At 39.3% G+C, this 18,130-nt stretch overlaps 1 protein-coding gene across 1 annotated transcript in view; it reads left to right on the top strand.

Moving 5' to 3' along the window:
- The window catches only part of ELAPOR2 (endosome-lysosome associated apoptosis and autophagy regulator family member 2), a 186,556-nt gene extending 171,325 nt beyond the window's left edge, over window positions 1-15,231 (top strand). The window contains exons 21-22 of the mRNA XM_037066138.1: window positions 821-986; window positions 12,505-15,231. Of these exons, the coding sequence (XP_036922033.1) occupies window positions 821-986; window positions 12,505-12,564 (226 nt within the window). The 3' untranslated portion in view covers window positions 12,565-15,231. The remainder of the gene's footprint in view (window positions 1-820; window positions 987-12,504) is intronic.
- Window positions 15,232-18,130: the final 2,899 nt, after the last annotated feature.

An 18,130-nucleotide genomic window follows, 5' to 3' on the forward strand; every position in this document is an offset into this window, starting at 1 on the left:
GGAAAGGCCTTTAAGAAAGCACATGGAAGTAATTGGTATTCTGATGATGTAGATAGAGATCATAGACCATTAGAGATTATTAATTAGATTCATTAAATGCAAAACCAAAATGGAGGTCCAGGTGACTTAGGTCTGAGGTTGGAAGGCAGATTTTCTCTGTGTCTATTTTTCTTGTCATGACATGATGTATCCTTGCCCCAACTTTTCTTTTTTTCAGTTTCATATGGGCAGATATTTACAAAGAAACAGACTAATTGTATAAGGGGATATCACCTTTGTTTGTTCAAGGGCTCCAAGAACCTGGAGTTGAATATTGAGTCTAATGCCTGATTTTATATCGATACGTTACATTATTTGACTCTACTAAAATTATTTCCATGTGAGTGGTTCTGTGAGAATCCCACATGATAATGTCTCAGGACAGTTGGAATATCTGGGGTTTCTGAAGAGAAAGGAATGAGGGATAGAAACAGTAAAGGCCAAAGCAATTGACTGTCTGGTATTCTTAGCCTTACAACCTAAGCTTTGGAATACTGTATAGTGAGTTAGCTTCTAAATATTTATAAGTTAGGAACATACATTTAGACCTCAAGCTTTCTTTTTGTTTTTCAAAAGTTTGTAATTGGACAATTTAATCAAGTAAAATAGTGATAGAGTTAACTGATTCACTGAAATCCTGGAAAAGATGTGGGAGGTGGGGAAACTTTGTTGTAGAACAACTATGCTACAAGGCAGTTCAATGAGCTGGTATATGACCACCTAAAATAAGTGTTATTTTATATTAAACATCCACTTTATCTATCTATTTACTACTACTTAGACTGGAGTACAAATATTCCAAATTAGTAATGACAACTAACTCAAAAGAGTGTGAACTCCCAGCTGCAGACAGTTGTGCTATTATGGAAGGAGAAGATAATGAAGAGGAAGTTGTATATTCCAATAAACAGTCACTACTGGGAAAACTCAAATCCTTGGCAACAAAGGTAAGAGCAGAATTTTAACCTGGAATTACTGTGCATTTATAAATTAGGGCCATAGCAACCTGATATGGTATCATGCGAGCTCTGTCCTTCAGCATGTCCATATCACCCTCAGCATTCACCCAACAGAAATACTCTTAGATGTTCATAAGGATGTAAACACCAGACTATTCACAGCAGCTTTGTTTTTGAAGGCTAGCCAAGCAGAAATGACCTTAAACACCCTCAGTGTGGAGTTAGATAAAACATTTCTGTACATTAAAGTAATGGGATACTGTGTGACTCTGCAGCTATTAAAGATAGAAATATCTGTGTCAGTAGGTCCAAGACCAAGTGAAAACAGCACATAGACCGTCACACTTCTATTAAATATACATTTGTGTTAGTGTTTGCGTAGCAAACCAGTAACAGTTGCTGCTCTTTGGCAGTTTTGAACTAGTGGGTATCTTCAGTGTTTGAAATAATACATTTTTTAAAAAAGATTTCATTTATTCATTCTTAGAGAGAGGGGGAGAAAGGAAGAAAGAGAGGGAGAGAAACATCACATTGATCGGTTGCCTCTTGTATGTGCCCCGACAGGGGAGCAAACCCTCAACCCAGGCATGTGCCCTGACTGGGAATTAAAATGGCGACCTTTCGCTTTGCAGGATGATACCCAACCAGCTGAGCCACACCCGTCAGGGCTGAAGTAATACAGTTTTGTCATGTGTTAATTTTTACAAAGATAATGTGTTATAATATATAAAAAGAAAAATTTTAATAAACAATCTCATGTTCATGAATACTTTTTAAAAATTTTATAACAAGATTGCCTCATGCAGAGAAAATAAAAGTTATGTGAACTGTTGACATATTAAACATACCTTCTCAGATGCCATCACATTGGTTGGCTTTGAAATAATTACTGTATTCAAGCAGATAATGTGAAGTCTTACATGTTATTTGTAAACACACGTTATTGACATTCTTCATCACTGACTTGAAATAGGAGAAATGATCAGTTTATCTACTCAGGATTAAAAATAAAATCAAACAGAAGAAAGAAATTACATTTGAAATGATTTCTCAGAAGAAAGGATAAGTGGCAAACGATGACATCTATTGAAAGTATTTTAGCCCTGGCTAAAATACTGGCTGGTATAGCTCAGTAGATTGAGCGCAGGCCTGTGAACCACACAGTTGTGGTTCGATTCCCAGTCAGGGCACATGCCTGGGTTGCAGGCCAGTTCCCAGCAGGGGACTCACGAGAGGCAACCATACATTGATACTTCTCTCCTTCTCTCCTTCCCTTCCCCTCTAAAAGATAAATGAATAAAATCTTTAAAAAAAAGAAAGTATTTTAGTAAGCAGCTCCTTGTTCTTAATGTAAACATATAAATATAGAGGATCATTTAAAAATAAAATGAATAAGCCATCTTCACCTTTTAATGGTTATTTAATTTTTCTTTCCTTAATATGGTAGTTTAGGAAGGACACCATTGCTGTGGAATAATGAACACACAGTGCTTGTCAAGAACTGACATTTCACCCTAATTTCAAGCCAACAAGTGAACCTGCCGCAGTTTTCTGGACACTTTAGAAGACATGAGCTTCCTAGTCAGGGGCAAAGGACAGTTGAGCACTCACAGCAGAAGCACCAACTAAAGTGTCAGCGTTTATACCAGTTCCCGAAGCCCCTCTGCTCCTGTGAACAGGAATAGACAACTTCTGAGCACGCAGTGACACTCAATACAGAAAAGGAACCCTAAGCTTTGGGACCTTGAGTCTTTTAGGGTGGGCAGTGCACATCCCTATCCTCTGTCTCAAAGGGAGACACAATATTGTCATTACTGTACTAGATAGATAGTGCGCCTGTTCTTGCTTCAGTGGGGGGCACTATTTCCAAAACTGTAAGCAAACCTGCCCTTTGGTCTGGAAGGAGACAGTACCTTATCTTTCAAGGCTGCTTTCTATACAAAGATCCCTGAAAAGATTGTCTAGTCAAAGGGAAGTCAGTGTTTCACTCAGAAGATACTCAGAGATGCAAGAGAACCATGGAGAATTGTCTCCCAACAAAATTCAAATTTCTACACCATCTTGGCTTCTGGTGAATTTTTTCATTAGTATAGCACCTCGTTGAATAGTGTGATTAATCTAACTGACTGCGGCTGGAATCAAATCTGGTCAATTTGCTTCATACAGCACTTAAGAAAGCTGCTACTAACAGGACACCAAACAGCAAGATGAGACCAGCTTGAGTTATTAAGCTCACTCATACCCCCAGGGATGCAGACCCAACTATCTGAGCAAAGCCCACAAACCACCAGGGTCTACCCTAGAAGCTAGGGGGCTTTCTCTTTTAGTCCTAGTATTGGCATTTTCATTCAGCCTGAGACATTTTCACTGGCACTGAGAGCTTTACTCCATAAGATTGAGGAGAAAAATGGTGAAGGGAATTTTCAAAAATTTACAGAGACCAGTGTATTTCCTACTTTGGTCAGCTTGGACCACAGCAGGGGAACTGGGTGAGCAGTGCCATCAAACAGGAGGTCCTTATCCTTTTTATCTAGGGTGATGACAATTTAACAAGATAATCCAGGTGAGATTTTAGTAGCTGCAGAGACTTTGTCTTGGTGCTCAAGGAGGAAACAGGACAATTATTTTGCCCATAACCATGGGTGGATGATGAGTTGATATTAACCTGGGTGCCCGCAAAGGCTGAAGTGATGCCATTCATGACTTTAGCTAAAGTCAGAGACAAATTTTGTAGCACCTTTTCTAACTGAATTAACTGCCCATAGGTTGAACACACATAACAAGTAGTGAAGAGTCTCATTTTTGGGAAGAGTCTCATTTTGGGAAGATCCTTGCTGTTGTTTAAGAGCTATATGATCTATTGGGGATGTTTCCATAAATAGTTGAAATATGACCACTCCTAGGATGCAAGTGCAAGCCACCTTGTTTTTAGGAGGGAAGCAAGACATGGTGCAGCTGGAAAGAAAGTATTATTTACAATTGTTTGGGACACCAAGTGGTACCTACATACTTAGGCAATACAGGTTAACAGTGCCTGCAGCCTTGTTGCTTCATGGTACCTAATTCACCTTAAATAATGTGTCTCTTCCTCATCTTTGGGGAGACTGCCCAAGTGTAGTAGGTCGGACATTTCCTGTTTGTCCATGTCACAAACTGGTTCGTATTGGTCCACCTCATGGAATGACTGAGTGATGGCACTCGGGTTGGGGCCATCCCCTGCTGTTTCTGGTAGATTCCATGGTAAGTTTAAGGAGAATGGCAACCAAATTGTTGTGGAGCATCTGGTGGGTATGGTAGACCCAGTAGCCTCTTAAGTTTAAGGCACTTACAACAGTTCAAGAGAGGAAAGTTAAGACATTTGGCTTCATGAGAGGTACCTCTGAAAAAAAATGATCGCTAATGTCTCTACATCCTTCATACCTCTTAGGGCCTAACGTACCCCCTCCCCAGGCACCTCATTATCTGACTGCATTGTTGTTCTCCTTGTGCCACAAAGTCAATTTGTCCCATTTCAGTAGCTAAAACTTTACCTTATTTCTACCCATCTGCTACCGGCACCTAGACCTATGTTCTAGAACATTTAGGTGAAAAAGGAACAAAGGTACTTTTAAAAGCTTATGGACACCCAGCGTGCCCCCCATCTCTGTCTATGTGGGCACAAGGGGCTTGATGAGCAGTGCATTGAACCAACTGGTCATTATCCTTTTGATCTAGGGTCGTGACAGTCCAACAAGATAATACGGTGACTAAACCAGAGTTGTATTTGCATCTTCTAGGCTCCTTTCTGGAGTGGCTGCCACCAGGTACATTCTGGGGTTTGCTGCTGGGGTAAATAAGAACACATCATGCCCAGGAGTAGTCCGGGCAGAATCCTGGATTTTCACATAATGTATATAATCTTACATAGAATCAGTCAGCATCTTTCCCCCAGGTCTCCTTTCCATGTAGTAGCCAAGAGGAGATGATCCCTTTCTGGGAACAGCTATATTTAATAACCAAACTGCCTTATTATTAAGATGTGTGGACTAGGAAGAGATGGGGAGATGGAGTCAAAATTCTTTTTTGAGTCAATTTTTGAGGAGGTAGTGGTGAGGTGCCTTTATAACCCTGAGAGGTGGACCAAGATCTGATGTAATCCATTTGCCGCGAAAAACTAGTCAACTTTTGACATGAATCCCAAGTCTGGTAACCTCTGCATCGGAAAAATAGAGTACTTTGTGCTCAGTCTGTGATGGCAGGTTCATTGCTGTGTTGGGCAGAATGATGGACGCATGCAGCATTAGTGGCAGGCCGTCTGGTGCAGTTTCTATCAGATGCTTAATTCTGTTTGGTATTTTCAGAGGATGGGCATCTACATGAGTGATCTAGTTGATTTGATCAGCACCTAAGATTTATTTCCAGGGTTTGCTCTCCAAAAGAATGGTGACCAATATGTTGGTTTATAGTTTCCCAAATATCAGACCAAGCAGTTTATTGACTTATAATAGCTTAAGTCAGTAAAAGTATAACAAGTCTTTCAAGGTATATATTGACCATAGCTGTGAGAATGGCTTTGGGTTCTACCCATGGGATTGAGTAATTGTGTATGTTTTCAATTGTATGTACCTGTACTGAGATTGGATAGCTGTGGCAGCCCGTGGGCACCACTGTGTTTCAGCTCAACCAAACCATCAGTGAACCGGGCCCAGACATATAGTAGAACATCAATAAACTCAGGGCTCTGTGGAGCTAGCGACTTTGTTTGGATCACTGGGATAGGAGATAAAGTCTCCTCCAAAGGGTATGCTGCCATATCTTTGTGTGAGGCTGAGATGCTGCGGGGGCCAGGCCAGCTGTATTACTCAATATCCCACTTAGATTTGGTGAGTGAAGCTTATTGTGCCCTTCTGATCTGTTGACTCACCATGAATGGGACTGTCAGGCTATAGAGTCACAAAGTGTGCATGAAAATGGCATTCAGTTTGGACAGGAGCTCATTAATAAGCTAGTAGCAGTTTTTTTAAAGAGTAGCCATGTCAAAGAGGTGACATGTCTGAAACCCAAAGGAAGCCTCTGGGTGAAGGCTGCTTCCTGTTGCCAAAGTCTGTAGTGGGAAAACTCATTAATCAGAGTGAATTGCATGACAAAATGGTCGCCAGAGTTATGAAGCCACTAGGGTAGAGGGCATGACTCCGCTTGCTGGATAGCTCTTAACATAGCCTGGTGGTTTGGGCCCAACTCAAAAGATATCACTTTGTGGGTTAGCTGACAAAAAAGAGCAAGTAGAATACTCAAGTGAAGCCATACTGTCTTCAATTGCAAAGAGCCCAGTGAAGTGCTGTTTGCTTTTTTTTTTTGACTGCTGGCTAGATTTCGCACTGCGGATCTGCCCACACAGTCTCAGGAAAGTTAGTTAGCAGGTCCCTGGGTTTTGTGGGGCTCGACCAGCCCCCTCTGCTGGCAGAAGTCTGATAACACGGGCAAGACTGTTGAGATAGGCTTCAGACTTGACACCAACAAGACATCATTTATACAGTGACAATTTGGGGCATCACAAGTGGAATTTGTCCATCTCATGGAATGACTGGCTGTATAATCCTGAGTCACACATTTGTTGCAAATGGCAGAAGAGTTAGGGCCCCTGGGGCACCCTACTAGCCCTTCTGTACCTGTGGTTGCTCTTGATCAAGGGAGTCTCCTCTGGCTTTTATGAGCTAAGGGAATACAGACATTTATCACCAATTCCTACTGTATATTCAGATGTAGAAGCAGCAACAACGGCATCTTGAATGGGTGTGTAGAACCCCTCACACTAGGTCACATTAGGTCACACTAGGTGGCACTAGGTTGCACTTTCCCACTGCAAACCTTACTTAAACCCTGTTTGTTGAATTTGCATGTCTTTTTGTTGATTTGGGCTTGACTCACATATTGTAGTCTTTTTTTTAAAGGACTCTACCTTATTTCTTGTTCCAATGTCATAACATCTTAGTTAATGCCTGGTTTTAAAATAAAGAGCAGGGAAAATTTCCAGGGCAGGGCTGATCATACCAATCTATCAACATTCCCTTGGGTCAGTTTCTCATTCTCCAGTGACCTTCCACCTTGTAAACCCAGTGCGAGGCAGTAAGAGGTCAAATACTAGCCATTGCCACGTTAAGTTTTCCTGTGGGAATTAGTCTCGGGGAAATTTCCCAGAGAAAGCCAAATCTCTACTATCGCAGTTGGGACCCACTATAAAATCTCGGAGGCCTTTTATTTCTCATTTTTTTCCGAGGCCTTTCATTGTCATCTTTGAATGGATCCAAAACTGGTGCGGTGATTGCGAGAGGTGTTGAGCCTTGAGATAGCCCAGCTGTTGCCCTTCTTACCTATGAGTCCTGCCACAATAACCGCCCAAGGGGAGCAGCTAAAAAGTCTAAAAATCCACCTCGCTTCTACCCATAAGTGGACTTCATTTTTGTTTCAGTGCTCATTGTAGGTGTTTGTCTCTGTAACTGTTGTCAAAGAAAGGGTGAGACCTTCTTTTCCTATCGGGGTTTGAGTATTAGTGCTTACCATGGGGCGCTCCTGAAGCTGATGGCCTATTTGGTGGGGAAGTCCCCCAGCCCACAGGAGAATTAACAACATCCAGGTCACAGTTTAGGCAGCTGAACTGTGAACTCTTTAAACCTGCTTTCCACACTCAGCCTACAGCCACCTTCCAGTTCTTCTTCACTTCCAGGTCATAGAGGACTCTTTTATTACCTTGTTGCCCATACATTGTGGTCAGCATGTTTGCTACCAATTCTCACAGACTTCCCTCAAATCCTGGCAACCAGTGTGGGGGGTTGTCGTCCTCCCTCTTCCAGAAAGACACCTCTCTGTCAATTTCCCATCCTCACCAGCAAAACAGTGAAGAACTGTGAAAGTTATGAAGTTCCATTCTACTTACTAATGGCCAACAGCTGAACTTGCTCTAGTTTCATGGACACTTTGGAAGGTATGGGTCTCCTGGGTCCTCAGAGACAAAATACAGTTATTACTCAGAACGTAGCAGTAACCAAATGGCTTTGTTTGCTTTGGTTCTTGTACACACAGTGGATTACAGGATAGAAGAAGGGCCCTTAGCTCAAGGAACCTGAATCTTTTATAAGAGGTAGTAAGCATGTCTGCCATTTCCTTCACAGGGGGAGACCCTATATTTAACTTTCAGGATTGTGAGCAAACTTTTTCTTGGTTCTGGTAGAAGACATCATCTGTACCATCCAAGGCTTTTTGTTCTATGAACATCTTTGAGATGCTTATCTAGGAAAAAGGACAATCAGGGCCTTCCCCACAACACAGGTGGAAACAGAAGACCCAGTAAGACTTACCTCCTGTCACCAGTTTACATAGACTTCTCACCTAGTCTGATCTCCTAGTTTCCTATTTGCAAAGGCGCTTAGACTGACAGAAGCATCCAGGCGCCAGGGAAGATTTTTAAGAGAAAGTGACATCTAAATTGAATCTGAACGAATAAGTGGGAACTATTTAGGGGAGAGTGTGAATTAAGTATCACATAAACTTTTAAGTGTTTCCTCATATGACAGTACCTCCTCTGTTGTTATAAACCTAGAGAATTGAAAACTTGAAAGGGTTCTCAGAGAGAATCACAGGAAACACGATGTAGGATAAAGTTTTTCCCTTTTAGAAGTTTCAGTATATTGTATGTACCATGTTTTGTTTTGAATAGCGATTTCAGGTGATATAATAAGCTAAAATCATTTTAATGAAAAATATAAACATTGTGGAAAAGGAGAAAAATTACACAGTGGCATAGCTATATACCTACCACCTAAATTTTCTTGCTTTATTTGCTTTATTATATATTTCTAATATCTACACTTGCTTTATTATATATTTCTAATATCACCATTCCTCTATCTACTTTTGAATACATCTTTTTATGCATTTCTCAGCAAGTTACTGATTTTAACACATTTTACCCCTAAGTACTTCAGTATACATATAGTTGATGGAAGAATTAACTATCTTTATTTTTGAGGTAAAATGTTTACCTAGAATAAAATGCATGCATCACAAGTACATGATTTGATGAATTTCAAGGAGTACATATACCTGTGCAATCCCAAATCCTATTAAGATATACAACGTTAGTTTCACCATTGGAAATAAGCTCATGACCTTTGCATGCAATCAGTCCCCATCCTCATCCCCCAAAAGAGAACTACTGTAATGTTCTTTTAAAACTATAGATTAGTTAAATCTGTTTTATACTGCATATCATTGTAACTACACAGTGTTATTTTCTGTGTACGTTTCTTTCACTCAGAAAAATGTTTCTGGGATTCATCCACCTTGTGTCTGGGTGTAGTAGATTCCTGTCTCTTCTGGAGTAGAATTCTATTTTATGGATTTGCCCAAATTTGTTTATCTGTTCTCCTGTTGATGGTGACTTATGCCATTTCCAGTGTTTAGCTATAGATAAATATGTGATAAATATCATTGCACAAGTTTTTTAAAAGGTTTTATTTATTTATCTTTAGAGGGGAAGGGAAGGAGAGAAGGAGAGAAATATCAATGTATGGTTGCCTCTCGTGAGTCCCCTGCTGGGAACTGGCCTGCAACCCAGGCATGTGCCCTGACTGGGAATCGAACTGCGATCGTGTGGTTCGCAGGCCCATGCTCAATCCACTGAGCTACACCAGTCAGGGCCTCATTGCACAAGTTTTATTGTGTGTCCCATTTAAACATTTTTGCTTTCTCATTTTACTCATTTTGCACTTTTACTTCTCTACCATAGAATACATCCAGTTGCACCTAGGGCTGGTCTGCCTCCTATCTCTTTTGTTTTAAAAATAATTCTAGTTCTCTTCCTCTTGGTTCCTTTTGATAGCATGCATGGTTCCATGGAGCAAAAATGTTTCTAATTGTCTTAACTTCTGTGTCATATAAATTTTGCTTTATCGTGTGTATGCTTATTCATGTTCTAAAGGCCATGCCTTAATTGGTGTTTGCCTACCAATGCATTGGACTTGTGGGGTTTTATTTATAGATTTGCCTTTCTTGACTTTTCTTAGCTATTAAAATAAAATTTTGTTCCTTTTACTTGTTTATGTCACAGTCATTTATGGGACATTGTGTGAAGACACTCCACTAGATCTTTGTGGTGTGTCAAATTAGACACAGTGTCTTGTCTCAGAGATGACCTAGTTTATTGTGGAGAACACACCACACACACACACACACACACAATCCTCCAGTACAGGAGAACACTGAGTGGGCCTCCTGGAGCACGGAGGACAGTAAGGTGTGTAGTGACAAGGTACAGGGGACCTATGGGGAGAAGTTGAATTTTGAATTGAATAGAATAGAAGTTGATTCTTGAATTTATCACTTTAAAAATATGTTTTGCATGGCATCTTTATTTAGTTCATGAGCAAACCGAGACCTAGAGAGGTTCACTTACTTGTCTGAGAGAGTTAGATAGGAATCAGAAACCACAGCTTCTGAGTTCCAATCCAGTGTTTTTCCTTCTCCAAGTGATGTTTCATGCATTGGCATAACCATTCATTGACAGTCTATCAGGTGCTAGGCCTTGGGTCATGTTTTAAGAATTAAAACTAAATGAGATACAATTCCTGCCATCAGGACATCCCAGCCAACTAGCAATGCTAGCCACACACACATATGTGTCCCAACACATCAGTGATAGGAGCAGAATCTCCTGTAAACACAGAAGATACAGCAACTAAAGCCCCTGTAAAGCTAACATGATTTTGTAAAAGATTTTCAAAGTTTACTTTAAATATCACCTTGAAAATAATCAGCAGGTCTCTACCTCCCCTTCCCTGAGAACATGAGAATCAGATCTTCTTGAGGAAAGGCCACAATGACCTCAGATTTCCTTTCTAGTTCATAGTGGTACCCGAAAGCTCTTTCCTGTAATGTCTTTTGAGCTCCTTGAGGGCAGACATTTCAATCCCCAAAGTCTCTCCCTGTTCCTACATAACAAGGTGGGTGATTAGTAAATATTTGAATTACCAATGGTTATTCAAAAAAATAGGGTCTGGTAAACATGAGACTTCAGGTGAGTCTCACAGAGCCAGTGAATCGAAGTGCTGAGATTCGCATTCTGCGTTCCCAGGGTCTTGTCATCACAGGGTATGTTGGTGTTCACGCTGTGATTTTTTTCTGTAATCCTGTCTCTGTAGCCTCAAAGCTTGACTGAAGTCTTGGAATTCTCAACTCAAATGAGAGAAAACACAAAAGCAACTTTCTTATTCCCGACAGACACTCAATGTCAACTTCCTGCTGCTTACTCATTTTATTTCTCTACAACACATCGAGTTACACCTAGGGCTGGTCTGCCTCCTATCTTCTTTGTTTTAAAAATAATTCTAGTTCTTTTCATCTTTGTTCCTTTTGATAGAATAGTCCCACCTTCTCATCACAGAAGCCTTGAGAAAGCTTTTTTCTAACTTAAAAAGTAAAAACATTGGGAGAAATTGCACCTCTTATTTCTTTTTTGCCATTAAAATAATTTATTTAAATAGGCTACATTTTAAAACTAATTTCTATTCAATCTATTGGGGTGACATTAGTTAATAAAATTGTATAGGTTTCAAGTGTATAATTCTGTAATACATCATCCGTATTGACTCATATGTTTACCATCCAAAGCCCATTTTCTTTCATTCACCATATATTTGACCCCCTTTACCCTTTACTAACTATGCCCCCCAACCTCCTTTCCCTCTGGTATCCACCACACTGTTGTCTGTGTCTATGAGTTTTTGTTTGTCTTGTTTGTTCATTTGTTGCTTTCAGTTTTATATCCCACCTATAAGTAAAATCATGGTTCTCGACTTTTTCCATCTGACTTATTTCACTTAGGGTGATATTCTCAAGATCTATCCATATTGTCGCAAATGTCAGTATAACAGGCCACATTTTGAATGTACCATGTAACAAACACCAGTAGGGATATATTTGAGTTAAATTTTGGTTTATTATCTAAGATGACTTGTATTAACATCTTTGGTGTATGTGTACCCAGAAGATTTTTCTAATACAAATGATCTTATATCCTATTGGTATTTGCCTTGTTTATTTCTGCTGTCCTCTCTCTCATTATTTAGCCTATATTATTTTGAGAATATTTTGTTTTTGTCAGTTCTGTTTTCTCCATAGTTTGTGCAGCAAGGTCATCTCATTCAGCTCTTAGGTCAGGTGTCCCCTTAGGGTGGTCTCAGTGGTTTCTTCACAAGAATCACAGCTACATCTTTCGGTATCTATTGCAATCATGTGTTTACTTTTATTTTGGATTGTCTGTCTTATCTCTTGGATGTCAAAAGCATCCTTCAGGGTAGGCATGCTTTCTGTTTTATATCTGACACCCTTATTTAAATGTAAAATCCTAATTACAAGTGGCAGGTGCATAGATTAAAATGACTTCCAGTACTTTCCTTCTGGACATGTAAGATCCTAAAATCTTACTGGAATTTCAGTGAGTTGATTTTGTTTTAATGTTTTTCCTTTATAGGAAAAAGAAGACCATTTTGAATCTGTTCAACTGAAATCCTCAAGATCTCCAAATATATGAAAAGACTGTGCTGTAGCCTTCAGACTAATGAATAAAGAAACCCACTCTCTGTTTTCCCAGGACCATAGTCTAGAGCCTGTCCTTGTACCTGGCACATTGGTGATGTCACAGAGAGGGGCCATGCCACTGAAAAGGGAAGGAGGTTGAAATGTTTGATTGCCTTATCCCATGGTCAAGTATCTTGCCAAAAATAGGAAAGCAAATGGTTTGGGTCTCAACTGAAGAGGAAGCTCAACTCAGGAAGAGATTTATCTGTATATACACATAACTGAAACCAAGGTCAAGCCCACCAGCACACTGTTGATGCATGCCATACAATTTAATGGGTAACTTTCATTCTTTATAATTCTACACAAAAAGTGTGCTTTGGAGGGCAGCTGTCAGCATATGCAATGTGATCTCATTTTTGTCATTTTTTTGGTTTATATTTTTGGGAAGGTTTGAAAACTTTCTAAAGGTATAGTTATTTTTCCCCATTACTTATTTTTCCCGACAAGACCTTAAAACACCTTTTAAAAAAATTAAAAATGGTGAACCAAAAAGACAATAAACTTTTCGTTTTCTCATAGGATATCTTTCTTGATTTCGGAAGCAGTAATTTTTGAGGAAGTGTCAGCACCTGCTTCCATTATCTAAACTTATAATCACCTTTGAAATTCTGTTCTTGTTGGAACTGGGAAGATGAACTTAACTAAAAGTGTTGAAGGACTCTTTAAAAGAAAAGGAAAGGGAAACCTTGACTTTCCATTAATGCAATCAAGAGACACTATCATAGAAGTCAAATGGTTTAAAACAGTTTATGTAATGCTTGAAGCATGATTTAAAATGAGTGGGAGAGCTTGTTTATCAAATGACCTTGCAAAATCAGGAGGAGGAAAGTGGGGTGACTCGTGTACATGGACAGGTAACCATACAAAAGTATTAGAGTAATTCTGTGGTCTCCAGAAAAAGGCAATGGTATATTTGCCCTCTGTCAAGGATCAAAGGTTACATGGTTATTGTTCTGCTTCAAGACTTAGAGGATTATGGATTTCATAGAAGGCTTTCTCTTTTAGGTCAATAAGGCAAGAATTCAGTTTTGGAGAATTGCTTATAATTGTATTCATAAGAAGAATGTGGTTATACCATAAGCAGTCATGAAATAAGTGTTGCTGTCCTTCTTCAAAACTGATCCAGATGGTTACAGTCTTTCCTATGACAAATTACTAGTGTCAGCACATCTTAGATATTGTTTGTTAAAAGAAGTTTGAATGAAGTTGGATTTGACCAACCTTATGTAAACCCTAATTGTTTCAGAACTGAGAAAGAGGGAAGTTTCCTGGCCATTGATGATCTAAGGTGCTCTGGTTTCTTTCCAGTCAGCAGTTGCCTCTATAGATCTTAATCCACCTTTGTTAATAGACTGGTGGTTGGCTGGGGGGCTCAGGGCACACGCACAGGGTTTGGTGAATGTTTTGGCCCATATCTTTAGATGAGGTATGATTTGTTAACTTTGATTTATCAGGTTATGTCTTTATTTTTGTGAAAACTTGGAGAAAAATAAATAATTGTGTTTATCTGGCTGGTGGGTAAAAGCCTGAATGGTGCTGTTACTGTCAAGTGAAAGCTTGTTATGTGTCTGTCTCTGCTGTTGGACCCATGAGCACATCACCATTAGTTTATTGTTGCTTGTGAAATTCAGGGAGGGCATCACTTATTATGAACTTGTTTCATGCTAAATTTTGAAAATTGTATTATAAAGAAGAAATTATGTTGGCATTGCTCATTTTTATCTTGCTAACAGTGCTGATGAGCCTTTCCAAATTTAAACAGAAGACTGAAAATGCATTTGAAATGCTCCCTTTTAAATTGAAGATCCCTGGCGAAGCTGCACAGCTGGGCAGAGTCAGAACGTTCCTGCACAGTCACCTGTCACTCTCCCTTCACCCATGTCTCTACTCAACGTGCGTGTCCCAAGCCATAGAGATAATTGGGATTTGCTCCTGGGCACCTTCTTTTCTTCTCCTGTCACAGGACTAAAATTTCCAACATGTCAAAATGCCTTAAATTTTAATGAACTCTCTGAAAATGTAGTTGGTATTGAAGAATTTATTTATTTCTAATTTTAGATATTAAATAGATTTTATCAGCCCAGTCCCAGCTTTGGAACGGAGCTGCCTTTTCCCTTTGGATCCCAGTGGTTGTCATTTTCTTCCGAGCACTAAAGAGGTATGACAAAAAGAATAGTACGAGTAAAATGTTCAGACCAATCCTGGCTATGAAGCTCACTTTAGTTGTAGGTTTTGTCTTTGCAAAGTTTAGTGGAATGCTGAAAGGCATAAATAAATTAATCATGTGTCTGTGACTTTTAATTGACATTTGGTTTTTCTTCCCCCACCAAGTGGTAGAATAAGTTATCCATTGTTTTTCTGAAAGGCACAGTTTTGAAGCCTTAAATAACTTTACTAAGTCAGTCAACGGTCACCTATAATATCTCTTAGCACTCTGTCAAAATATATTTAAATCAGTTTTTCACTGGATGAGACCGTAACTTCTATGGATAAATTATATCATGCTATTTAACAATGCTAAACAATTTGATATGTATTCACTTGATTTAAAAGACTGAATTTTATTCTTGTTGACTTTTCCCCTCTTTGGTTACTGGTAATCAAGTTCTTTCCAGGATTAAAAATGTTTCATAGTATTTTTGTGTAGATTTTTGTCATTATTTTCTTCCCATGGAGAAAAGGTGGGAAGAAATGCTTGGGTCCAGTCCTTTACCAACTGTGGTCTCCAGATTTCCAGCTGGTGGGTCATGATTGACATTGGTTTTCAAGATCAGTATGCTCAACTTTCCACTGATGCCTATCAATAAACTCTTTCCTGTGGCTCATGGTCATTCCTAATGGGAGGCTAATGTGCAGATTGTTTCTCTCTTCATCACAAAAGTAAATTTCCTGGGAGTTAGGGTGGGTAGATGATTTCATTGGCAAATTTAAAATCAGTGTGTTGTTCACATTTACCTTTGTACATAAAAGATATGTAGAGTAGATTTTCAGAGGACATAAAATACCCTCACATTTATTTTATATTAACTATGAATATTTTCTCAGGTTCACAGGCCCAAATGATAAACTAAGGTGATCATAAAGAAAAAGTCCCAATGGGAATAAACTTAAGAAAATAAAAAAGTCTCAACAATGGACTCATTTTTTTATTTTGTCACCTAAAATAACTTGTAGATACTGGTAAATTTGGTTTGGAGGATAGCAGGATTTCCTTTATCTCAAGTGGCTGATTTCTGATTACCATTGCTAGGGTTAAATAAACGAGCTAAACCAGTGGGAATTATGTAAATCTAAATTTTCTCTCACAGAATAGGAGTGATAATTGCCTTATTCATGGGTTCGGCCTTGGTTATTCAAGCTGTAGAGGTTGTAATCTGCACTGGTGTTCATTTTCCTGGTGCCTCACTGTTCTTGGCCCTCCTGGTTTACAGCCCTTTGCTGATGAGTTCTGAGACCCAAAGCTATCATGGCAGATGAGTGAGGAGAGGGAATACCCGAGGCAAAGTGTGGAGTTGAAGGCTGAAAAGGGACACTGCCTGAATTACCTCCTTTCTTAGCCAATTCTCTTAATCTGTCATGTGTGTGGTCAGCTTGAAAATGGTACCTTTTTATTTTACCATAAACCTGAGTAAGCAAGAAAATCTATTGATATTTAAACAGAGCATTTCAGAAAATACAAACACTTAGAAAACCAATGATAATCTACCATACTGCTAGGTTCTGCTATGATTTTAAATGAGTGTTATGTATCACTCTGCTTAAATTCCTTAAATTCAGGAAGTTCTTGCAAGATGGACCAGTTTTATATTCTGAAGAATGAATGTTAGTGGAGTAAAAAAAAATCAATCCCAAACCCATTTGTTGGAAATGGCTTATGTAAAAAAGATTTTATAACATCTATTTTCCATACATACTCTGAATATTTTTAAAACATTATTTCTAGGGATCACATGTTAGATGATGCTCTCAAAAATTGGAAACAGGGCTTGTGGCAGGGAAGGAGAGAATGATGAGAGCCATCAATTAATGCATTTTCAGTGAAATACAAGTATAGTGGTCATAGATCAAAACACAGCTATCAAAAACAGTCTTCTCAGGATTCACCCACAGCCTAATTGTCTTGTTTAAAAAGATCCACAATCAATTTGATTGTTTTAGGCATAGCTGTGTCTCTGAACAACCCATCTGATATTGCCTTCCTCTGACTGTCACATTCCATCAGTGGACTGACTTTATTTTCTCTCTCATCAGCCTTGTTACAGCCTTTATCTTCAGCAGATGCTCATTCTGAGCACACTGGTCTGGGACTCCTGCCCATTTCAGTAACAGCAGAATTCTCCTTTGCCATCTAGTTCTGTTGAATCTATTACCCGACTCACTCCTGAACTCACAATCAGTTTCCCCACTCACTCCTGAACAGCCAGGTTCTTTTTTGAATATGAAAATTCAGGGCCTGGTGAAACACTGTTGTCTTTGAACATCTGCTGGGTTTTGGATAGAATGATTAGTTGCTGACTCACATGCATTCAGAAGGAAAAAGAGAATTTCTAATATCTGACTCCTTACTTTATTTCCTTCAAGTCCAGTCCTGTTGGCGCCTTGTGCACCTGCTCATTATTTCTGGATGTTTGGAAAACAGTATCAGCATGTCTTGATTTGCTAATCCCTGGTTTTTCAGCCCAAGAGTCTCTCATACCCTTGATTCTCCTCTTCCTTCCTCTCACTGTCTTCTTCAGTCATAGTTCCCTCATTAGAATACTGCATAGTCTTTATGCTAAAGGCAGGAACTATATCATATTTTTCTTTTTTTTCATGGGCTGAAGAGTGGCCCCCTGCAAAAAGATGAGTCAACATGCTATTCCCAGAACATGGGAATGTTACTTGCATTAAAAAAAGGCCTTTGCCGATATAATTATGATCTTGAGATGTTATCAACCTGGATTACCCAGGTGGCCTCTAAACCCAGTGACAGGTGTCCTTGTTAGAGACAAGTGGAGAAGACAGACACAGAAGATGGAGATAGAGTTTAGAGTGATGTGGCCACAAGCCAAGAACGCTGGCAACCACCAGAAGCTGGAAGGGGCCTGGAGCAGAGCCTCCCCTAGAGTTTGTGAGAGGATGGGACCCTGCCAATACTTTGTTTTGGACTTCTGGCATCCAGAATTATGAGAGCATAAACTTATGTTTTAAGCCACTCAGTTTGTGGTAAGTTGTTATTTAGCTATGGGAAGCTAATGCATTCTCTCTAGCCATGGCACCTGGCACAAAACCTGAAGGGTAGTTAGATTCTAGTAAAATTTTCTATATTAATAAATGATTTGTGGCTCAAAGGCTTACATGGAGAAACGGGACCTATTGGTAAGAACAAGTCAGTTTTAATTTATCCACATGTTTACTGTTTGCTCTTCAGTTTAGTAAAATATTAACATTTAGTGACAAGCTTGTGTGCCTAAGCATTGTTACTGTGACTTTGGAAAAGCATCAGAAAATAATAAGTCCTGCATTTTTATTGCTCC

The sequence above is a fragment of the Sturnira hondurensis genome, unplaced genomic scaffold, assembly GCF_014824575.4.
Source record: "Sturnira hondurensis isolate 20B ecotype Veracruz unplaced genomic scaffold, ASM1482457v3 Scaffold0016462, whole genome shotgun sequence".
Classification (NCBI taxonomy): Eukaryota; Metazoa; Chordata; class Mammalia; order Chiroptera; family Phyllostomidae; genus Sturnira; species Sturnira hondurensis.